The sequence below is a fragment of the Musa acuminata genome, chromosome BXJ1-11 (assembly GCF_036884655.1).
Source record: "Musa acuminata AAA Group cultivar baxijiao chromosome BXJ1-11, Cavendish_Baxijiao_AAA, whole genome shotgun sequence".
In the NCBI taxonomy this organism is placed as follows: domain Eukaryota; kingdom Viridiplantae; phylum Streptophyta; class Magnoliopsida; order Zingiberales; family Musaceae; genus Musa; species Musa acuminata.
In genome coordinates, this window is record NC_088337.1 from 30,259,766 (window position 1) to 30,283,974 (window position 24,209).

Here is a 24,209-nt window from a genome sequence, read left to right on the forward strand (position 1 = left end):
TAATATTTTAAAAATATTTTTATTCTAAAATTTTTTTGTTGATTATTAGTAGCTATGGGGGAACCAATTACAAAAGCAAGATACAGTTATCAAGGTATAATCCTTTTTACCCCTATCTATACTTAATCTACTTGGAGAACCTAATTTAATCATCGAAGGAGTTATGTCAGAAATCCCACTCGATATTGATAAGGAGTGCTGGTCAACCCTACATCAAATATAAAAAAATATAGTGGATAAAATTTATGACTCCTAATGCAAGTCCAGCTAGGATGAATCGGGCTAGTTAAACATTCATATTTTGCCTCTTTTTCTCTAAGTCTAATATTAAAAATGAATTTATAGGATTATTTCATTAAATTATTGAGTTCATAATCATTTTGATTAAAGCATTGTAAGTTGGCACAAAGAACATATCATAGTCATAGTACGAATGAATCATAATGATGAAGCCAAATGCACATTATGATAAGAATTATTTATGATAATAATCATGTCACAAAAATTGGATTCTTTTTCGGTCATTATCCATCAATATCAAAATCAATCGAACAGATAATATTTTAAAAATACTTTTATTCTAAAAATTTTCTGTTGATTATTAGTAGCTAAGGGGGAACCAATTACAAAGCAAAATACAGTTATCAAGGTATAATCCTTTTTACCTTTATCTATACTTAATCTACTTTGAGAATCTAATTTAATCATCGAAGGAGTTATGTCAGAAATCTCACTCGATAAGGAGTGCCGATCAACCCTACATCAAATATCAAAAAATATAGTGGATAAAATTTAGGACTCCTAATGCAAGTCCAGCTAGGATGAATCGGGCTCGTTAAACATTCACATTTTACCTCTTTTTCTCTCAAGTCTAATATTAAAAATGAATTTATAGGATTATTTCATTAAAATTATTAAGTTCATAATCATTTTGATTAACGCATTGTAAGTTGGCACAAAGACCATATCATAGTCATAGTCATAGTCATAGTAGGAAAGAATCATAATGATGAAGCCAAATGCACATTATGATAAGAATTATTTAGGAACGGAAACTAATGGTATCTTAAACTTATACACGATCATCAGTATTTGATTGGGATCATCGTCGACTACGTGAATTTAGAATCATCAAGTCACTAATTTAATGTCCTTTATTGCCCCACCTTATTATAACTTGTAGGAATGTGACATGCCATGTCACGAAGCAGGTTTAATGGTGGAAATGACAGGAAAGCTAAAGGAAGAAGAAATCATCGACATGATAGAGTCACACGACCTGCAAACAATCATCTACTTGTTACCATTCATCGAAAGCCGGCTATAGGCGGAGAACGACGCATGAACTACCACCTTCACCTCATCCACACGTTGACACGTATGTAATGATGACAAGACGGCAAGCAACCTACTGCTGTGAAGTCAACATTGAGACGCATGCGCTCATATGCATCTACCTGTATTCATTCATCACAAGACTTAGCCAGCCATCTCGTTACTCTTTCGGATGATGCATGGATTTCTCTACATTATTTGGATTAGGTTCGGATGTCTTTGACCAGATTTGGATAGACAAATAGTTATATAGATCGGATTTGAGTATATTTGTGTCGGTGAACTAATGTGTCGTGCCCAAGGAGTCTGCACGGCTTGGTCCACGTGTTGATATTCGAAGCTCTTGGTAGTCGGAAGGAATATCTGAGCTGGCTGGGTCGAGGGTCGAGCTGTCGACCTCGTCTTCCGAGAAAGCATCCCTTGGTTGGCTGGCACGAGAGTTGAAGTTGATTATATCGAGAAGTCTGGGAAACGACGACGTCTTCAACCAAGGTGTCTCTCGGTCGCAGTCATGGGGTGACCGAGCTCCTGCATAGAAGACCCTCGTCGGGGGGTTTCCGACTTTGGCCCCTCGTAGATTAAGTTAGCAGTTGCTTTCTTTCTTTTTCCCTCCTAGATCAGATGCCGATCAGAGATTTTTATACTATTGTGCGAGGATCAGTTGTACACGGATTTGGCAACCGATCCCGAGGGACGAGATGGTACCTTTGTGCAGCCGCCATCCGGAATGTGCAAGACGACACCATGTGACACCGCCATAAGCTTTCCGGGACGAGACTTGGCGAGGGGTGCCTCTTGGTATGGGTCTCGGCTCGACATGAGGAAGTAACCCCTCATGCTGACTTGGCAGGGGTGTGAGGCAACGTGGGTTATGACGTGATTGGGGTCCATAATATACCTTATCAATTTGTTAAACTGAAACATAAGATTCAAGTGAATTGGAGGACGAGTATTAGTTATTCTTTTAGTTACTCAGACACGTACGAAAGTACAAAAATAATCAAAGTCTCTTTATCATAAATTTAATATTAAAAAATAAGAGATTTGTTAGATAATTATATAAAAAAATTATAATTAAGAATTTATTTATGATATAATTATATAAAATCATCTATCATTTCTACTCCATCGGATAACTATATTAGTGTTGAGTCAATGTTATCTTGCGATTGGTATTGCAACCGACATGATGGATGTCTAATGTGTTCGATGAGACATGATGTGTTATCATGTTGTCCATATGTTAATCTTCTTTCCAATGAGTGACGAAGATGAGTGTTGTAGTTGCCAACTTAAAAGATTAGGAATGGTCTATTCCACTAAAGGTTGAGTTAGCAAGGAGATCGACCAAAACGTGCAATATCAATGGGAATAATAGATGACGAAAATTATGTCGGTGTAATCATATTTTAATATTTATTATTGATAAAAAATATTCTAACATATAATTATACACGTACCTGTTTGATCGATAAAATAGAGATAAGTTCTATCCCTTTGATATCAGTCCAAAAGGTAATAGTTAAGGGTTGCTTCTCAAAAGAACATTTTATAGGATAATTTTTTACCTAATATAAAAATCTATCTTTTGCATAATAATCAAGGTTAGATTTTTTTTTTCTTTGGGGACTAATTTACATCGGGACTAAATTGAGTATCAAAGAGATTTAGAAAACTCATCCAACCTAGACATTCATATGGATCATCCATAAAGCATATGAATCTCAGTTACATCTGATTGACTCAGACATCATTGATTTTTATTTCTAACAATTATTATATGCAAAGCATGGGCTGATTGACTACTAATTGCATATCGTCTCAAAATACATAGTTCTTCTATTTATCGGAGTCTTATCGTAATCCCCTCTTGATTTTCCTCTAAAAGTGAAAAAAATTATTTTATTATTTGGCTTAAGATATTTATATGGCCGAATGCTTAGATGGGCAAATAACAATGCAGTAATATTCTAAAATTTATTTAATTTTTTTTTTCTTGACCGCGAAGTTCAACACTAACTTATCATCAAAAAATAAAGTGAAAATGATATCATGTCTCAATCTCCTATTATTATTTTTTAAATTTTCATTCTCTTTCTGCTGTTTCTTTTCAATTATTTTTCCTTCATATTTGATTTTGTACAAAACAAAGAATTAAACATACCAAAATCTGTCTTCTCTATTTCTAATACAACTTTCAGTTACTATTAATCCGATCCTTTATGGAATTATGTTGATTTAATAAAATATGTAGTTCTTCAATTTCAAACTTTTTTTTTATTTCTTGACAAAATATTCCCAAATGAGACTGTGATACATTATGAGTTATGGGGTGGGGGACCCAATATCATCTTCAAACCTCATTTTGGATGAAGAACACTCAACTAATGCCATGGCGTGGATCACTGTAATCTATATTGGAAGCTTCTAGTGTTGCCCTCCCATCATAACATTCTCGTTATAGAATAGAATCAACGTGAAACATAACCTAACATTTGACTGATATAGAAGGATACCAACCTAGCGGGTGATGCCCTTCCGATCAATTTCATGCGGTGTGGGATCGTGCGAGTCAATGTCGTACCTCAAAAACTCATGATGTACACTATAGGAGTCATACGAGCTAATTGCCTATGCAACTGCGTCCCACGAGGTGTTGGCGGTCATTATCAACCATCGTACCCTTCGATCATCTCCGTAGGTATAAATAACGATTCTCTATCTCAAGTGAACCTATGCTCACTAACTTAATTATTAGAGGGGTTCAATTAGAAATCTTTCCCAAAATCGATCTATTGTGTAAGATCATGATAAAGATAAAGCATAACTCATCTCCACCTTGGGATGCCCTCGAAGGTTGGTTCGTAGCCCTAGAGCCAATCACCTCCACTCCGATATCACTCCCCGTTCCTCTTCCTCTTGAGAAATTATATGGATGATCTTGCGCTTTCGGGACTAGACTAAGTCGTATCAACTGTAGGCCATGACATAAATGACATAAAAGTGCATAACACATAGTGATAATCGAATTGAGATCATCAACTTAAATCATGTCGGAGGATCACCACCCTCAACAATAGCTAATAAATCACCTATTGATGATAATTTATTAAGATCAATTAAAATGAGTCAGTTGGAAAAAAAAAAAAAAAAGTCACTCCATTCTACCTATTCATCGTCAATAATCTCAATAACAAAAGCAAAGAATAAAGAAATATCATGTGACATAAATTTTAGAAAAACAATGCAATTCTCTACTTTTTTAGTTTGTGTTCGAGACCGATAGTGACATACGTAATCTATGCCAAATAATTAGAATCCTACTATGACCCAATAAAATAAAAGAGTTTGAGTTTGTTTGATTGCTCGACCAACTTAAGTAGCATTTGAATAAAGCCCACAAAAGCTTCTTAGTGGACCTCGAAACAATTATGTTCTACTTCATAAACCTATTTTAAGCTAATTTTTAGAGGAATTGGAGTGGTGAAGGCTCTAAAGCATTGATCTCACAACCTTTTCTAGCTCTATTTCATCCTTCCTTCTTCTTCTTCTTCTTCTTATTCCTAAAGCATTGCATTAACCTTCTGTTTGATTTAAATTATATTTGAATAAAAAATTTAAATTATTTTTCTTACTAGAAAGTCTCTCGGAGCGTCGCGATACATCCGTTCTCGTGGGATTTAGCCTACTGGTTATTTGTGGGTCAAATTTTCGATCGACTCCTATATGACATGGCTTCGAATGATATCTACCATCAGAGCGAATCCACTGGTCCACCAGTGAAGGCCCGCCACCTCAGTTTGTTGCTTCCGACAAGATCCAAGCGTGGTCGATCGCGATGTTGGCCTGACACGTCTTGATTTGCCGCCGGTAATCCCTCAAACTTCCAAATCCACAGAAAAATCTAACGAGTACGGCTATATCTATCTACCAACAGCTGACCCCATTTAGGGCACAATAATTTGGGACGCGGAGATACTGAGAAGTGCATCCGGTCCGCTGCATATTAGCATTAGCTTCTCCCCCAAATTAGAAGACAAAACACAGATTATACTGTTCTAAAAGCATAGATTGTTTTGAACTCTTCCCCTCTGTTTCCCTCCATTTCAAAGCTTTACTACCCGAATTCTGCTTCTCATATTTATATAGAGAGGGAGATTTCGGAATGGTCTTATTTATAGAACACTCCATTTCCCACCAAACTGATGCAGGAGGAGTAGAGGCACTGAATTGGCCACCGCTTCCGGCCAACGAGCACTCTTAACCTACATTGTACAGGTGGTGATTACGGTATCTTCAGGCGGAATGGCTCCACAGTATCACATCCCCGTCCATCTCGTCCTCCTCATTCATCGCCGGCGGTGGCGGTGGATCGATCAACAACCCTTGTGCCATGTCCAGGTATCCCTGCATGCCGAAGTTGAGCCCGTCCTCCATGAAGAACGGGTCGTCGACTGTCTCCATTGCCATCACGTGATCCTCCATTTGCTCGGGGACGTTGTCGGACTCCGGCTGGGGCTGGAATGCCTCGGCCGCGCGTGCGGCCGCCTTGCGGATGTCGACGGGGCTGGAGGACTCCGGGACGGGGAGGAGCCACGCGGAGTCGGCGAAGTTGAGGCAGGCGGAGCGGCCCCGGAGGGCCATGGCGGCCACGTCGTGGGCGCGGGCGGCCATCTCGGCGGTGGGGAAGGTGCCCAGCCAGATCCTCGACTTCTTGTTGGGCTCCCGCACCTCGCACACCCACTTGTCCCCGTTGCGGCGCCGCACGCCCTTGTACACCGGATGCCGCGTCTCCCGGAACTTGGTGCGCCCCGCCCGCCGCTTCGGCGGCGCCGACAACACCGTCGTGTAGGAGATCTCCTCGTCCGACCCCGACCGTCGCGCCACCGGCGAATCCAACGAGTCACTGCTAACGCTCTCCATTCTCCGTTTCTCCTCCTCTTCCTCTTCCTCTGCTGCTGCTGCTGTGGAGTGGAGTGTGAGGCGGGCTCGGGGAGTAGCGCGGTGCGTTCGAGTTGAGTGGGTAAAAGAGCGGACGGTGGTATAAATCGGGGGAGGCAGGTCGCTGTTTACGCGGCACACGGAATGCCAGGTTGGGGCGGGGGAGTGAAGTGGATGGGCTGCAGAGGAGGAGCCAGTTGGGACGGGGTCGCATCAGTGGGGTCGGTCATCGCTCGCCCAGCCGTGAAGCACAGGCTCGGGGGAACCACCACCTCGGCCCGTTGGATTGATGTGATCCGGCGAACTGTTCCCACTCGGTCTCAGTCCTTTATGCTTCCGTGAGCCGGTTTGGAGCGTGGATTTGCTCCCGTGGACTCCGTCTCGGTTGGTTGTCCCCTTCGGACAAGGATGGATTGCCTTGGCTGCGTCCGGATGTGAAGGACCGCTTGGAATGAGACCAACACCAACTTGATGCGACGACTGGACTTGCGCAGCACCCCTACTTCTGGAACAACAAGTTGCTGCGAAACAACGAGGGACAGATAGGCTAGTTTCTTCTATTACCTTCAATTACAAAAATATATTCTTTTATCACCACTAATTATCTGTTCTGATGGGATTCGAGTGATGATATAATGATTGAATTCGGTCAATTAAGATTCAACACAAAATTCTATAAATGATTATTGGACACATCACATCAATCATCGAAAAGTGATATCCTCGTATTAGAAAATCATTTAAATGAAATATATTTTTTGTTACATCAATATATTTGATAAGAAATAAATTTATGAGTTATATATATATATATATATATATACTAGTAAAACTTTACAGGTTAAACTCTTATCTCAATCTTTTATAGGAAGCGAGATAGGAAACACGAACATCATTGATCTTGGAACTAAGGTGGGATAAGGAACTGAGCGTTTCTCATTTTCAAATTTTTTTATAAATAGAATCTTTAATATTAAATATTTTTTTAAAAAAATGAGTGAAATCAACCAATAATATCATCATAAAAAAAGAATTTTTCTTCGGATGAAATGAAAAATATCATCTTCTTTAAAGAAAAAAAAAAGTAATGAATTAGAAATTAATTAATGAATCGTGTTTGTGTGTGAGTGATGTGAGATCATAATTGTCACATCGAACTTAGTAATTATCTTATAATATTTTATTATCTTTTGATTCTTATCTTTCTATTTCTTTCTTTCTTAATTATTTATTATAAAAAAATCATTTGCTACTTGTCGTGGGAAACAACTTTGAGCCGAGGTCTCGGGGTCGACGCGGCTCGGTTCGGGTCCGGATGATGGGGGATCTTCTTGAGACGGCCTTCGAGTCCGTCGAGGTGATCTGATGCGATGGTCGGACAGGGTCGTCGTTTCTTCCGGGCAGGAACTCCTCGCCTTCGCATCCGACGGTGAGGACCTTCGACTTCGCACCTGCACAAAAAAGTCAGGTCGGGGTGCTTGGTCCGACCCCTCCGACGATCAAGTCAGTTAATGGTGGTTAAGGGGTGTTTTTTCTCCTCCCCTCTCTTGATGAGCGAAAGGATATTTATAGGGAAGCTTACTGCTTCCTGAGCCGCTCGCTTGCAGGGGACAGGCTGGTAGCGTCTGACACTAGCGTTGGAGTGGCGTGAATGATTGAGCCTGAGCAAGCATTAATGTGTCTCGACCGACGTTCTGGTCCATTTGATCAGGTGTTGTCGTATCAATCGAGGCGTGAAGCGTCATGTGACGTCAACCGAATCTTATCATAGTTATTATCCTCGTCACTACTCATATGGTTTCTTGAAATCATATGCTTTGATCTGTTGTAGTTCGCTTTTGCAAGCGACGTAGAAAGTAGTGCTATGTTGCGTTGGTGTACCAAAAAGAACTGTCACGTGCTAGTATCCAGTTGGTCGAATGTTCCTCGTGCCTGGGAGCGGGGACGTAACCCGAAATATACACACGCTGAAGTGACACGTCGTACTTTGTAAGCGTGAGCCACCGTTGGGACCCGCACAACCTGCATACCAGCCTGCCTGGGATACATGAGAAAAGGTCGGGGATGGCCCACACGAAACTTCGATTCTTCTTTAGATCCGCAACCCCACTCTTTTCAGACAAAAGTGGGGCGACAGTTGGGCGCCAGTTATTACGCTACTTGTCTCAGCGCGTACGGAGCGGTGCGGCATCAACAGAGTCGCGGCACCCCCAACTGTCATCGGCCTCTAGAACACGGATGGGGACTCCGAAACCCCGTGGGCAATTGGGATTTACCGTTATTTGCATTATAAGCGGAATCTATCTTTTGCAGGACTAGATTTCCTTTTTTCTTTTTGGCGCACGTGCGTGTTATCATATTACATGTTGAAGGCATGGATCTTTTAAAAGGGCTTTTTTTCTTATTTTTTTTAAAAAAATAGTAATTAAAGAGAAATTGAGTCCAACCGTTTTTTATATGTGATTAATTTGTATATTTAACAGATTTTAATGCACACAAAACATCATCATATGAATTTTTGATGATTAAAATATAAATTCGATGTTGATACCCCTCACTTACTCATCAAAAGTTGATAGTTGGAATCTTTATTTTATAACATTAGGAAGATTCTTGTCTGCTTAATTGGAAAAGACTATCAGTTCTGAGATCAAAATCCACTTCCAACACTTTTTGTATGCACAATATAGTATGTGATTATTGCAGCAGGTCTGGCACTTGCATAAAAGCCCTTTTACAAGCAAAACAAGCAATCTACTGGCCAAGATGCCAAATGACCGGTCATACCATACAAGTTTACATGCCGAATAGTGTCCCTGTCTCAAGAAAATTTTCTGATCCGTGGCCAATGTACAAAAGATTTAAGCCTTCCTAGTGAGTGATTCAATGGATGGACATAATCTGGTGGAAGTTATGGGAGAGCTGAGCCATTTGGCAGCGGCGGAGGCGGAAAGGACATCGAAAGCAGAGGCATAGGCCTTCCAGCCACCTGCTAAGGTGGTAGGGATGGCCTCCACAGCATAGGCGGCAGAACACCCATTCCAGAAGGTGGCGGCGGTGGCCTGAACTGTTGGAGTGGTGGTGGAGGCACGGCAGGTTGTGACTGGGCAGGCGACTGCATAAGAGGAAATTGCCCAACTGTTGGTGGTGGAGGGGGGCATACTGCTGGCAGTGGTACTGGTAGGATCGAACCATTGGCAAATGGCCTGGGAGGGATTATTGCAGGAACTGATCTGTTTGCCTGAGGGCCATTAGGAAGGGTTGGTAGTCCACTTGCAAACAAGGTAAGTGGTCTGATCCTTTGAGTTCCAGGGTTGCTAGCTGCTAGAACTCAGCTCAGCAAATCTTTTGGAACAGAGACATTAACTGCAAGCATAATCAGAGTCAGGATTGTCACTACTAAGTTTCACTAAAATAGAACATGTATAGTCTACATACCATCAGATATATAAAAAAGCTGGAAGCCTTACTAAGAAGTTGCATAAACAACTGGACACTTTCCAGTGTAGAGTATCATACAGATATAACAGACTTAAGAGGAGCACCAGAAAGAAGGTATGGGTACAGACATTTTACAATGGCTAAAGTACAAAAAGTTGAGAAAGAAAAAGGAAAGACATGATGGTGAGTTATTTTCAATTATAATAACTCCTAATGGGACACTAAATGATTGTTGTATCTTGTCTAGTTGAAGGAAAATGATGTATAATGTTTGACTTGCATCAAGCACATGACATAGTAAGATCAACCAGAGGGGCATAAAGATTGGAACTAACAAGCTCAATGAGGGTATCTATTATTAACAGAAACCTACTTGCTAAAAGATCTAGAAAATATTCCTTTTCTTACTCTCAAGCTTGTTATTGTATATTGTCAATCTCTTCAATTAATTCTTCCTGGAAAGAAATGTGGGTGGGTACGTTGCCCCCAAGTACCACCTTTCTTTGGAAGAATGTGATAACTTCAGCAGAGAATGTGTGAGAGAGTTCTATTTTCACTAAATTAATAGATTACCAGTCAATTTAATGGTGTCTCCACTGACATTCTCAGAATTAAGAAACGTTTCTATGATGCTTCTCCAACAAACAAATTCATCAAGTAGATTTGCATGAAGGGATCACTATTACAGCCAATGATGCCTCTCTAAGATCTGAATTTGCAGAATAATATTTAATATAATCTAAACTGTTAACCCCCAGTACAGGAAGCTGTCCATCTCCGGTACAGATCAAAAAACAAACTCAAATGCTCTTGCCGAATTACTAAAACTAGAGACGATTAGGGACTACCTCACAAACTGCAATAGGAAACAGAAAGATAGGGTTATTGACTTGTTGAAAAGGCGACACTTCATGCGTCCTAAGCTAATCATGCATAGGAGTTCAAACTATATGGTTTTTTTTTTTTATTGTAATGATGGTGATCTAGCAACAAAATAAGATGTCGGTGAATCACATTCAACCAAGAAGACAAATAAACACCAATCGTTTGGAATTTACCAACTGGGCCTGCTTGAACAAACAATTCGCTGAGAAACTCAGTGATCTATAAAATGGATAGCACATATGAGAATTCATGGATGCTTACAGATCCCATACTCACCAATGATAGCTGATAAGATGAGCCGAAAGCCTAATACCTAAACCGAGAGGTTTCTTTCTCCGCAAAGTAGTTAAAACCCTACGCTGTGGGGACGAGCTGTGCAATTAGAAGTAGGGAAAAGAAAGGAAAAGAGAAAGGGTATTTACGGGTCTAAGTTGCCGACGTAGGTGGTGGCGTTGCGGTTCCTCTTGGCGGAGTGCTGGCCGAGGAGGTTGGCTCCCACGCCGGGCGTGATGCGAGTCGTCATATCGCTCGCCTCGCTCTCAATCGACCACTGCGCACACCGACGAGGATAAGGTCCGCCGGGTCGCGGCGCGGAAGGAAGGGCGGGGGAGCGGCGCTCAAGAGCTCCGGCTGAGTTGGGAATTGTTGGGATGCACATTTTTAGGTTGGATCTAAACGAAAGCGTGTGGTCGGGCTGGTCCTCGTGGCGGTCCGCCTGAAGTCAAGTTCGGAGCGGTTGGAAGTCGGTTCGGGCGGACCCGCTGATGATACGCTCCGACCAAGTAGACTCGCGCGCGACCCGACCCGACCCGACCGGGTCTATCAAATAATTGATCAAACCACATCCCCTAGACTCGCGCCAAAGATATTAACTCTTCGATACATTCACCTGAAGAGACTTCTCATTCGTAGAATCTTAGCCGCCGAAGTGCCAAAGACTTCTCATTACTCTTCCAAAACATGAAGTCAATATGGTCGAGTCATTTAAAGTGGAGGCCTTCCTCGGATAAGTTCCTTAGGAGACGAGCATCAATAATTTATGTACCAAGTAGTACTACTATACATATCTATAGCCAGAAAGCTGAAGCAACCAACATGGATGATAGATATCAGTTCATTGTGCACAAGTGTATGTTAAGACTCCAAAGCAGAAAACGTCATGCAGCTCTACAGACCCAAAGACAGAAGGGGAGGCTCTGTCACTTAATGCTATGATGAGTATAAAGGGGGAGTAAGCTGCTGCTTACTAGACAGAAGTCTCCTCTTCCAAGCCGTCGTCATAGTCATCATCGTCGCCATCATCATCAGAAAACTGTATGGGTCCGAGCAGCGTGCTTAGTATCGCTTGGTTCCATCTCCTGACAGCCCTTAAATGTCTGAGCCTCACAGCAAAAGAACGCCATGAAGATGGCTCTCCAGCTTCATCTGCTGAGGAACCCTCGGATGTCTTGCAGCTGCTTGCATGTGGGAAGTACTTCAAGACCAAACTACCAGTGCCCTCATGAATGTCGAGATCTAATGCAGGTGATAGCGGACGACCAATTACTTGAACATGGCACACACTTCAACATGCAAGAAAAAGAAATCAAACATTAGTTCAGCAACATGACTCCAAACACATCCTAAAGTCAATTTGATCATGTAATAAATGAAAGCATTCTTCAAGGCATCATATTCTGCATTGTCTTGCGTATTTACAAACCACAATTCTAAATGTCCAGTATCTAATGTGCATATGCTATGGATGCATGAACTAATGAAACTGCTAGTGCAGCAAATCCAGAAATCAGTGACAACAAAATCTAATGCCTCTTAAGGGTAAAATCAAGAAAAAGAAGGCAGACAGCCAGCCAGAACATCAAATTTGAAACATCCAGACTCACCATATGTAATATAAGTCATCCATTGCTTGTCTCTGGACCCTACCCAGCAACTCAATCCGCAATATTCCACCAATGCAGATAACAGGGTTAGGAAGCTTAAAAGATTGCAAAACATTTTCCTGCTTAACAATAGTTTCAAATCATGTAAGAAATAGATGGTAAAATCTTATTCTGCAGAACATGTCTCGAAAGAAATTTGGATAGAAAAAATAATTCTAAACATTACATAAGCAGTAAAGAGTTATCTGATTTGAAGCCTCAGCATGACATAATTGTCACTTCAACACAGAAGGCATCTATATCTTCTCTTTCACATTTCACACATCTTGAGACTCATCCACTACTAAGGTCATGTTGGTCGAGCAGGTAATAATTCAGAATTTACCCATATTAGGTAGGTATCAACATCATATAGAATAACATAGTCTCAACTTACATTCTCATTTCTCCAATCCTACTCAAGAAGTTTAATAAAACAAATGTTACTTCTTTAAATATATTTTTTAATAAAGAATTCCAGGTGACACAAAGAAGCCAATCAGTTTTGCCAGTTATTGCAGTATACACTGGGCCAGTACAAACATTGTGAAACAACTTTGTCTCCGACTGAATCTCTTGTGAAAAAAGATCAGCACATCTAATTCAACTATCACACTAGTGGGCTTTCCTTCTGATGAAACATTAGAACGTCATACTTGTTCTTCCATTTTAATGTCCTAATATCATAACTTCATAGCATATGAAGGCCAAAAACAATTAACCACCCTAAGGTGGTCTCCATTTTATGATAAGCCATCTCAAATACATTTGCAAACATTAAAACTTTTTTCGGTGGCACAGCAAGAGGAACATTCTTTTTGGAATAATAAAAATCATAAATAACAATGTCATACAAGTTCTTATGTTACTAGTGATTGCACTATGCAGTGACTCGATGATATATCCTGGGTAAAAGAGAGGAATTTACCAAAATTCCAATACAACAACCAAGAACAAGTATGACAAGAAAAATGTGATCTCAAGATGTTAAAATTTAAAGATACACACCTACATTTGAAGCAATTCCATATAAATGCAACACCCTGACCGTTATTGTGTTTCTTGATAAGTAAAAAAGATCATAGGACATCCACATGTCTGGTATAGTAGAAAGCCATGATTTCATGGCTATTACATAATTCTAAACCTAGAGGAGTGATAAAACCCTAGGACTTTATCTAAGAAAATAGATATGCATTTGATCACTTCGAGGGGATCAACCTCCAAATTGACCAAAGGCTTTGAGTTATATTTGGTCGCTTGAGAAAAATAACCAAAGATATTACATATATATATAGAGAGAGAGTTATTTAATCCTTAATCAACTAGGACTAGGATTTCTAACAAAGAAAATAAATAAAAATAGCAATCCCTAATTGGATACATAAAAGGACTCCTACCATAATTAGGAAAACTCAAAACTAAATAGGAATAGGAAAATAAAGGCTAATATCAAATCCCTAAAATTAAGGAATCCAAACATTTCTCGCCTCTCCAAAACAGCCTTGTCCTAAAGGTTGAGCAACAACAAATTATGAAAACTTCTCCTCTAATACTTTATAAGACTCCCAAGTAACATCTTTAATTGGTAATTTAGCCCAGTGAACAAGCACCTCAGTGTTAAAGGTATCTATGGCGCATCACAACACGTTGATCAATTAAGGCCTCCACTTGGTGAGCATGAACAATGACTAATATCTTCTTGTCATAAACAGATAAACTTAGATGAGATGAGGAAAGTGCCTTAGTAATATAAGTGATTGGACGACCTTCTTGCAATAGTATAGCTCCAATACCCGCTCTAGAAGCATCAGACTCAATCATGAATAACTTATTAAAATTTAGTAAAGCGAGAACTGGGGTAGTAGTCATTGCATACTTAAGAGAAATAAAAGCTTGAGTAGCTTCTTCAGTCCACTTAAATGCATCTTTCATCAAAAGTGATGTTAAAGGAGCACCGATTTTGCTATAGTTCTTCAATGATAGTAAGAAAAAATCCATGAGCAACCCTTGACCCTAGATAACAAGCTTCACTTTGGAACACTTGCTATCACAAGTTAAAATTTGCCTATCAGCAACCTTCACCTCGAACTTATCATAATGTTCAATGCGATAGGCCAATCGGGCAGCAACTTTGTTATCTATAAAATTATTGGTGTTACCGGTATCAATCAAAACAGTAACAGACTGATGCTTCAAAATCCCTTCAGCTTTCATAGTTTAAGGATTAGAATAGCCAGCTAATACACAAACAACATGTGTGATAGGTTCAATAATCTCATTATTATCAATATCTTCGTGATCAGAGTCTACTGTCTCAATCTCTAGTTCCTGCTCAATCGATTCAATTATCAAAAGTTTTCCTTGCTTGCAACGATGCTCCATATTCCACTTTTCATCACAATGTTAGGACAAACCCTTTGTCGATCGTTCTTTGAGTTCCTCTTGGGTTAGTCTTATAGTATTATGATTATGATTAGGAATGGTTGAAGTAGTTGACTTATACTAGTCACCTGTCTATTAACACTCTTGGTTCGACGGTTTTTCATGTTAATTTTTTCTTCATACAATCGTGCAAAAAAAATTGCAACTGTCATAGTGCGAGGTTGGCAAGCCTTAACTTCACAATGAATGTTTGAATTAAGACCTTCAATGAATGTTCCCACTAATTGCCTTTCAGACCAATCTTTAGCCCGATTTGATAGTCGTTCAAATAGACTTTGATACTCTAGCACAATAAGTCTAACGAATTTTGACAAGCTACCCATCAATATTCTCATATTTAGATGGTCCACAACGAATAATAAACCATTTCTTAAATTGCTCCCATGAGGGAGCGAGAGCTCCATGACAAGTTTCATACCAATCATATCATTGAATAGCATCCACATCTAGTTGGATTGAAGCCATTTCAACTTTAGAATCTTCTTGAGTTTTATGAAAGCAAAAAAAATTCTCTGCTTTAGAAATACAATAAGTCGGATCTCCATCTTCCCATCTAGGAAATTCTACTTTCATGCGAGGGTAGCCATTATCATGCTCTTAATAACCTCTTCATGTGACCTCAGATCAATCTAGTTGTTTACTGGCAGAAGTCGAGCTTCCATCTTATTGATTTTTGCTAAAACTCTCGAGCAAACTCTTTTTGCAATCATTGAGAGTTTCTTGCAGCCTGCTCTCAATTTTTGCTTCCAAGGCTTCAAATTGTGATTTCATAGAATTATCAGTAATCGTTCCATATGATTGTAGATCTATAATTCCTAAATCGGTTTTTATTTTAGGTCAAGGGCATGAGCACTGCTTGGCATTGAAGGTGAAATCGTCGTTAGCGGCGCAAGCGTTGAGGCCTGTGACGATGTGGGAGAGGAGAATGAGGGAACGTCGAGGAAACGCAGCAAGAACTTTGGGAACACGTTGGCGACATGGCCGTCAGGGCCTATGGCGACGTCAAAGAGGAGATTAAGAGAACACCGAGGAAATGCTGTAAGAACTTTACGAACGATGCTCTAATACCAAATGATAAAACTCTATGGATTTATCTAAGAAAATAGATAGGGATTTGATCGTTTCGAGAGGATCAACCTCCAACTAGCCAAAGGCTTTGAGTTGTATTTAATTGCTTGAGAAAAATAACTAAAGACATTATATATATATATATATATAATCCTTAATCAACTAGGACTATGATTTCTAATAAAGGAAATAAATAAAATAGCAATCCTTAATTGGCTATATCAAAGGACTCCTACCATAATTAGGAAAACTCAAAACTAAATAAGAATAGAAAAATAAAAACTAATATCAAATCCCTAAAATTAAGGAATCCTAACAAGGAGCTGGACTAGGCACTGGGCTAAATAGGTAAATTACATGATCATAATCCAACATGGACAACTTAAATGCAAATCCACATAGTAATGCTACTTGCAATTTTATAGTTTCCTAATGACATAAATCTAATGCATACAGCTCCAACCAATATGAGGTCTAGGTGGGCCAATATGCACGACCTTATCCTCAAAAGAAAAGAGGTTGTCTCCCTGACTTAAATGCTGGGCGATCAGGTTGCGAAGGAGCAATTTCACGATACCAACAAGGTTTTCCTCTGGTTTTGTTTTTACTAATTTCTCCAAATTTGTCATTAAGAATGACTGACATAAATAAACATACGAGATATAAGTTTCTAGCTTGCTACACAATTTAATAAAGACCAGATATTTTCAAAACTATATTGATGGTAGGTTATTAAAGATTGGCATTCTCAAATCACCTGCACCATTGGAAATTCCGGTGAAGTATACGTCCAGCAATATTTGTCATCAAGAGATGATTGATGTCCTGCACACTCATTTGTGATAGAAGTACTTTTTCCATGTGCTGATCTGGAATAGCCCATCCGAAAACGTACAGATTTGGCAGAGTAGATGGGATGACCATACTGAAAAAATGCTGAATAAAAAGGCCAATTAAACATAATCGCTGAGAAAGAACATTGACAATAGGAAATGTCACAAAGACAAACCTCTGAATGGCTGTATCTTTATCTCCTCGACGAGACAGATATTTGCAACCAGCCTGTACGTCAGACTCTCCGGTACTCCAGGATTTCTCTGTCCCCCACTCGACCAATAAGAAGGCCTACGGTCCACCATTTCACTGGGTTCTAAAGTATTCTCAATGCTCTCATCTGGAAAATTATCGGTGCTGGAAGCACAGATCGCCTGATTAATGCAGTCTCTTTTACCTTTAGGTGAACCAAGACAATGACCTAAGTACAGATACACTCGGTGTTCTCTCCCCAGGTTTTCCAATTCAGCAACAGCACTAGATCCTACTTCTGTAGTGTTGGAACTGCTACTTACTTCAGCAACGCGAGCAAAATTTGACACCTCAGGAAAAATCCTTAAGCATAAACTTTTGCCAAAACTATTTGCAATAACTGCAATATATGTTGAACTGCTGCTTCAGAATTAAATATGAATATAAAATTCTATCACAGAAGACCATGATTCTCAGTACTAAATGTGCAGTGTTGCAAATAAAGTAGTTATGGAAAACAATTATTAACTGTGCATTACAAATTAAGGTAATTACAGAAAACAATATCAACTTTATTGAGTGAAAAAATAACGTAGAACATGTTTGCTTAAGGTCCTAGTCAAGACTTTTAAATCTAGATCCATGTAAAAACGGGCTTCAAGTCAATTTGGATTGTATTTTTCACACTATCAAGTGGGATAAAGGAAAATTTTCAGACCTGACAGAGAGTTTTGGCTAGGAGACTTTAGTCCTACAGAAACATATAGTAATATGTTACTGGTCAAAACTTTCACAAAAATAATTAAATCCAACCATTTAACAAAATTGCTATTATCCCATTTTCACAAGATAAAAATTTTAGTGTATTAGGGCAAGTCCAACATAAGTTGCCATGTGTTGGCCACACATTAGCAAAAAGTTGAATGCTTGATGCTTTATTGAATGGGTTATTGTAGGCCACCAAGCCATTGTTACCTAACTTCTATCTCTATCCTTCTCCCCTCTCTTATCCTGCAGACATAAACCTCGTCTCCTGATTTTCCTTGTAACTCTGCAGCTAGCATACAGTTATTATTGTTTCAACTACACATAGTTTGTAGTAGAAGACCCACTCTTGCTAGTACTAGCTCCTTACGTAGGGTGCACTAAGCTGTCCACAAGTGAGCCATCTGCAAGCCTTTTTGTAGGGGACTTGTGATTTAAAATGCCACATATTGCATTGACAAATTAGGTTGCAAGCCAAAATTAAATTTCGATACCCCTTCCCCCTCATGTTGCCTCCTTACATGTTGTCTCCATCTCATCCTCTTAACTTAACCTGCACAGTCACTGGTGCCTCCTTCCTTTCAAGCACCGATCTACATCTTCTCCGTCTTAGTTGAAACTTCAAAACAATTATATACCATGCGGATCCAAATGGCTGTGTCTGCAACTATCAATTATATCATCTGCTCTTCTCTGTAACTGCTACTTCCAGCCATTTCTAATTGCAAGCCCCACTTTGTGAAACCACAAGAATCCCATCATCAAGTGTTACATTCCTTCACTAATTTGGGTGCCTTATTATCCTTTTAGTCTCAAAATCTAACAGTCTAGTTGAATGGAGAAGAATCACCATTATGATGCCTTAGACCACTATTACCTGAAGAAGAAGAAAAAAACTATTTTCTAGATAACGTGATCTCCTATCACTTATTTACATAATTACACTTAGTAAAGTGATTACAATAAAATATTTGCTTCCTAAGCTAAGAAGACATATCGATCATATATCAAAAGTCATCATTGAGAAACTTCTCGAACTTGAGGTGTTCAGCGCGCACCCTGAGGTGATAATATCCGGCCATTTTTTTGCCTGTAAATTTTGAACTACTTCTAGGTCAGAGAAAACCTCAATTGAGCAAAATGATCAAAATTAACGAACCAAATAACATCACTACGTCTTCCCCATCCATCACCTTCCAACAAACAACAATCATGATCGATTCTATTGGCGGCACAGAAAACGGCGACTCACCAAACTGGCGCCAGGATTGGGACACGGCGCTGACCCGCACGAGATCAGCCGGATCGTCCAGGAGCATGAGAACCGCCGTGGAGGCGTCCGGTCCCAGCCATTCCAAGAAATCCCAGCGACCCTCCATCGCGAACGACCAGCTCCCCGCGACTCAACCCAATCGTACCCAAAAGGACGAATTGGAGAGAAGGGCGAGGAATTTTACCGGGAGATGGCGTTGAAGCAGATCCACGGCGAGGGACGAGCGGCGAGGGAGGAGAAGCCCTACACCGGAGCGAGAGATCATGAATCCTCGAGAGATCGCGAGAGAGGCGACGGGAGAGAAGACGAATGAGGGTTTACAGCGCGCCTTTTATCGTCACGGAAACTTTCGCGTAAATTCGGCGTCAATAACCGAAATATCAAATATGCTTACTCCTCGTTGGAAACAGTATTCTTATGTTTGATCATGTGACTCCATCTGATCAAGATCATAAAATATACGGTTGGGATTTAACTAAGCACATCGGGAAAGTAAGTTGCAAGAGTTTCCTACCTTAGCACCTAAATTACGTACGTATCCCTAATGACGTATTCGAACACAATGCATATCCACATAATTTAATATTTTATTGTGCTCCTATTAATTCGAATACTTATTTTATTACACTAATGAAGATTTAATTTCACCATAATAATTAGCACCTTAAAATTTACATTTTTGGGATCATTTCCTAATTAATAAATATAAAAACAAAGTTTGCCACTAAAGAAAATGATTTGGTGTTCAACAATCCCTAAATATTTGGATCGCCTGATCCCAAAATTGTGTGTCCACTATCCAACATGAATGGATAAGGACGAACATAAATGTATAAATTAAGAAAATAATTATTTAAGGTGGACAGTGTTCATTGTTTATTCTTTCAGATTAGAAGCCCTCAACAAATCTTTCTATTTTCTTATTGCAACAGTAGTTGGCTAATTGATACCACCAAACATGAATGATTCTGACTGAACAAACATTGAGCTCATGAATTCACAAGTGATCCACATACAAGCAGGTTTGTGTTCAGTTCCTATTTCAAATCCAAAGAATATAACATCATCTCAAATTATGTATGCAATATTTACGGTCAAATGCTCCACTTTCTGTAGATGATTTCATTGAGACAAAGTCTAGACATTGCTTATGATGAAAAGAATAGAAGATATTGAAGAAGCTTTATCGAAGAAGTGAAAAAACTTTATTGAAGAAATGAAAATACTTTAATATATTAACATGTTCCTTTCCTCAACAGAATAGAGATTTCTTGGATCGATGCAAAGAATGGTTTACAAGCGAGAGACTTCGTGAGTAGGGCAAGAGCAGATCGCTGTTACTATTGCGATTGCTATTGCCGTGAGAGCACAGGTGTTCCCTTCGTTTTCCTTAAGTCCGTCCGGCAGATCAGCGAAGGCAGCGAAAACTACCGCGGTAAGGAAGATGAGGATTGGTCGTAGAGCCTCTTAGGAATGTGGCTGCAGCGACGTTGGTTGCTGGCCGAAGACAAGGGCGAAGTGACGTTGGTCGCTGGCCAAAGGCAAGAGCGAAGCTTCGCTTTTCTCACTGCTCTGATACCATGATGAAAAGAATAGAAGATAAAACCAATAATTGAAAAAGTTTTATTGAAGAAGTGAAAAAGCTTTATTGAAGAAATGAAAATACTTCAATACATTAACATGTTGGGAAAATTCTCTACAACATCTTCTTATAGTTCCTGATGTCAAATGATGGGAAAAGCAGAAATAAGAATACATTTCATATTTTTTTGTTACTGAAAGCACCAAAATAAGAGAGGCTGAATTAATATCCACGTTAGTTCCATTTCCAGCTTGAAGGTGTAAGGATCGCCAAAATTATACCATAATTCCAAATCACACATTCAAATATTTCCAACAAAAGCTTCATTTTGATGCTTCTGACAGTCCACAAGACATCACCAAGTTCGTCGTTTTCGCTCGATCTGAGATGAGTATATACATTACTTGCTGACTACATATCCTCCTATTTTGACAGCTTCAGCTTAGTCTCTATGTTATCCTGTCAGTGGTAAAGACCTTCCCCTGTCTAAATCCCTTAGGATATATCAACACAGAATCAACACAAAGGCCGCCTTTGGTGTGCGTACAGTCAACTTGTCTCATGGAGAACTTAAGGGTGGTGGACTCATCAGAATTCTCTACAACAAAATCACCTGCATGGTAAAGGATCCAGCTCCCAGGGTTCCCTAGATAGCATTTAGATCCAACATGCTGACCATCGGATGTCGATAGTTGAAACCGCACCGGCTTTCTGTCCCACCCATGGACATGTTTGGAGATACAAATCCTACGGCCAAGTCGCTTGGCGGCACACCCCAAATGGAGCCGGAAGAATAAGCTGTAGGCACCAGCCGGGAAGCAGAATTTGATTTCTCCATCTACCTCAAACCACCAAGTTTGCTGGAGGTATGCAACCGAGTGGTATCTGCAAAGCAACATGTTTCATTTAGTATTCATTTCTTCAACATATGCATATATTTAGCTTGCAATGTTCCTAACTACATCATACTTGCAACTGAAAATTCTCTCAATTTGAATCAATGTTTTGGCAGTAGTTAAAATCCAGGCTACTACTACCCATTTTCTCCTGCCATAGAAAGTGTTTCATGTTCAGCAGCCTAATAGATGCTAAATCTAAAGTTGGGAGTTTTCAGCCTTCGAATACACCCCTGACAAAAGATCCATATTTAAACATCAAGAAGCAGAGGGGATTTAAGGATCAGAATACCAAATTTACATGGCACTGAATGGTTTCTCAGTCCGATTATCTCCGCTATTTCAACTCAATAAATAACAATCTATGATCAACTGATGAAGTTATTGATCTCATTGCAAAGAAAAGAAAAGGCAAAGGTCATTAATATTTAAGATCAGATGGTATGATACCGAGACTCCTCAGTAGGAATGTAATTCCAGTATCTGTGATCATCAATCCCCATAATCAGCAAGGCCCTCGAGGGAATCGACATACAAAGCCCACCACAGCTCTTCTCCAGCCAAAATTCCTATAATCCAGAAAAGAAGAAACTTTTAGGTGAAATCTAATACCACACGCATCTCTACAATCCAATAACATGAAGCAAATTAGCAGACACTGCATCAAATCCAGAAGAAGATAACAAAAATCACTTGTTCCAATGTCCACCCTAAAGTTTGTATCCGAATCGAACAAAACCGATAGCATAAATTATCATTTAGATAGAATTAACTCGATGGCATTAAAATCTTGGATCTTATCAGTACAATCCAACCAAAGAACAAAAACCTTGGTACTGATAGAAGATAAGATTTCCCCAACTATATAAGGAAATCTCTCTATTCTCTTGAGGGAAATCCTCTATTCTGTCGAGGAAAATCTTCTCTCTTAATCTGTATAAATAGGAGAGGAATATGTTAATTTATTTAAGCTAAACTTATTTCAATAAAGCTTCTACAATAATTGTTCTTATCTTATTTTCTTCTACAATAATCTCTTTCTACTACTGCTTTTCCATCGTCAGGCTCGGTGCGATAAAGGTGAAAGAAAAAGCATTTTACTACTGCTTTTCCATCGTCAGGCTTGGTGCGATAAATCTTTCTTCCTCGACGAACGACAACTATCTTCTCCATTGCCACTCTGCACCAATGTTCGTTCCCTTCCGCTGTGGCGTCTCTAGTGCTACACTCACCAGCATTGCCCCACCTTTCCCAGCATTGCCCCACCTGCATTCTTCTCTATTGTAGCATCGTTGCAGCTTCCTCCTCTTTTGCAGCTTCCTCCTCTACTGTACCTCTATTGCAGTTTTCTTCTCTCTCCTCTACTGCACCTCTATTGTAGTTTCCTCCTCTGCTATAGTATCACTGCAACTTCATCATCCTCTGCTGCAACTTCATCCTCTGCTACAACTTCCTTTTCTACTGTAGCTTATTCCTCTGTTACAGTATTACTATAACTTTTTCTATTACTGCAGCTTTCTCCTCTACTGCGGTCGTCGCCGTCGCAACAACAACAACAACAACAACAACAAAAGCAGCAATCTGCTTTTGCCCTATTCATGAAGCCTCTAACTTGTAAATCATTATTTGCATTGACAGCCTCTATTCTGTTGAGGAAAATCCTCTCTGGAGAGGGATAGGGATATGTTATTCTCTTTGGGTACCACCGTCGAAGGGATTCGGCCTGCACAACCGCGCGTAGATCTCCTTCTTGCAAAGACGGCTCCTTTGTTCGACGGCCTTCTCGTCCGAAACCAACGCTAACAGATAGCGGTAATTCCTAGGAAGCTTCGTCTCCCACACCAAGTCCGCGGAGGCCGCCCCCCGGAACGTCCGACAAAGCCGAGCCGCCCGGCAGATCTCCAGAGGGTCGAGGTGGACGAGCACGGCGGCGACGCAGTTCTCCGGGAGGTCGCCGAGCCCCGTCTCGCGGCCCATGACACTCGACACCCTGGCGCCCATTGCGGCGGAGATCCACAAACCCCAACTGAGACTAATCCGATCGATTCCAAGCTCGCGAGGCCGACTAAGCCTAACCGGACGTCAACGTCCGGGACGTCGAAACACGCGGAAAAATCACGGCTTTGGATGGAAGCGGCGAGGAGGGCGACCGATCGCGGTTTCTTGGATCGATGCGATGGACTCGGCCGACGGAGAAGTGACAGTACAAACGCGTCGCCAAAACGCGGGGAGGGATCCTTCGGTGGCTCCTCCGGTGGAGACGAGCAAGAAGGAGCGTGTGCCCATAAAAAGGCGGCGCCGTTTGGCATCGATTAGATTGACTAAATTGCCCCTTAGTTGTCGGCCTTCAACTGAAGCTCGCGGCTTTGGATAACTTATTTTATCTCGTTTTTAATTTTATAATACCAAAATAATTTTTGGAATATTGATTCATAATTACGAATATTATTTTATTCTTGATGTTTATTTCAAGCCAATTAATGCAACAAGTTGGGCACCAGCCACTAATTATATATATTTTTTTAACTAATTATATTTAATATTTTGATCTTTATATTTTTAAAATTTATATTAACATTTGTATACTTATAAAAGTAAAATATTTAATCTTATTTCTTCTTCTATCATTT

General features: G+C 40.0%; 3 protein-coding genes across 4 annotated transcripts; all 3 read right to left on the reverse strand.

Moving 5' to 3' along the window:
• Window positions 1-5,311: 5,311 nt before the first annotated feature.
• On the reverse strand, window positions 5,312-6,346 carry LOC103972057 (dehydration-responsive element-binding protein 1G-like). Its single transcript, XM_009386251.3, has one exon. It carries the CDS (start codon window positions 6,256-6,258, stop codon window positions 5,632-5,634), a length of 627 nt encoding a protein of 208 aa, XP_009384526.2. The 5' UTR covers window positions 6,259-6,346; the 3' UTR covers window positions 5,312-5,631.
• Window positions 6,347-11,684: 5,338 nt separating this feature from the next.
• Window positions 11,685-19,471, reverse strand: LOC103972059 (F-box protein At4g00755). 2 transcript variants are annotated; one of them, XM_065090773.1, is made up of 5 exons: window positions 19,081-19,471; window positions 17,047-17,385; window positions 16,795-16,973; window positions 12,486-12,604; window positions 11,685-12,164 (listed from the first exon to the last, which is right to left on the reverse strand). In XM_065090773.1, exons 1-5 carry the CDS (start codon window positions 19,205-19,207, stop codon window positions 11,849-11,851), a joined length of 1,080 nt encoding a protein of 359 aa, XP_064946845.1. In that variant the 5' UTR covers window positions 19,208-19,471; the 3' UTR covers window positions 11,685-11,848. The 2 variants fall into 2 exon arrangements, with proteins under 2 accessions (XP_064946845.1, XP_009384527.2); XM_009386252.3 differs by having other exon boundaries at window positions 17,047-17,463; window positions 19,081-19,470.
• A 1,350-nt stretch (window positions 19,472-20,821) lies between these two features.
• LOC103972060 (F-box protein PP2-A13-like) lies at window positions 20,822-23,868 on the reverse strand. The gene is made up of 3 exons (XM_065090774.1): window positions 23,277-23,868; window positions 22,030-22,150; window positions 20,822-21,568 (listed from the first exon to the last, which is right to left on the reverse strand). Exons 1-3 carry the CDS (start codon window positions 23,578-23,580, stop codon window positions 21,133-21,135), a joined length of 861 nt encoding a protein of 286 aa, XP_064946846.1. The 5' UTR covers window positions 23,581-23,868; the 3' UTR covers window positions 20,822-21,132.
• Window positions 23,869-24,209: the final 341 nt, after the last annotated feature.

Excerpts from the sequence above, each read along its gene's own strand:
- LOC103972057 (XM_009386251.3), bottom strand. The coding sequence starts at position 6,258 with ATGGAGAGCGTTAGCAGTGACTCGTTGGATTCGCCGGTGGCGCGACGG.
- LOC103972059 (XM_009386252.3), bottom strand. The coding sequence starts at position 19,207 with ATGGAGGGTCGCTGGGATTTCTTGGAATGGCTGGGACCGGACGCCTCC. Across the intron at positions 17,464-19,080 it reads CCAATCCTGGCGCCAGTTTG|TTATTGCAAATAGTTTTGGC; the intron begins GTGAGTCGCCGT and ends CATATATTGCAG. Across the intron at positions 12,605-16,794 it reads CGGAATTTCCAATGGTGCAG|GAAAATGTTTTGCAATCTTT; the intron begins GTGATTTGAGAA and ends ATTGTTAAGCAG.
- LOC103972060 (XM_065090774.1), bottom strand. The coding sequence starts at position 23,580 with ATGGGCGCCAGGGTGTCGAGTGTCATGGGCCGCGAGACGGGGCTCGGC. Across the intron at positions 22,151-23,276 it reads TCCCTTCGACGGTGGTACCC|AGGAATTTTGGCTGGAGAAG; the intron begins AAAGAGAATAAC and ends TTTCTGGATTAT. Across the intron at positions 21,569-22,029 it reads ATTCCTACTGAGGAGTCTCG|ATACCACTCGGTTGCATACC; the intron begins GTATCATACCAT and ends GTTGCTTTGCAG.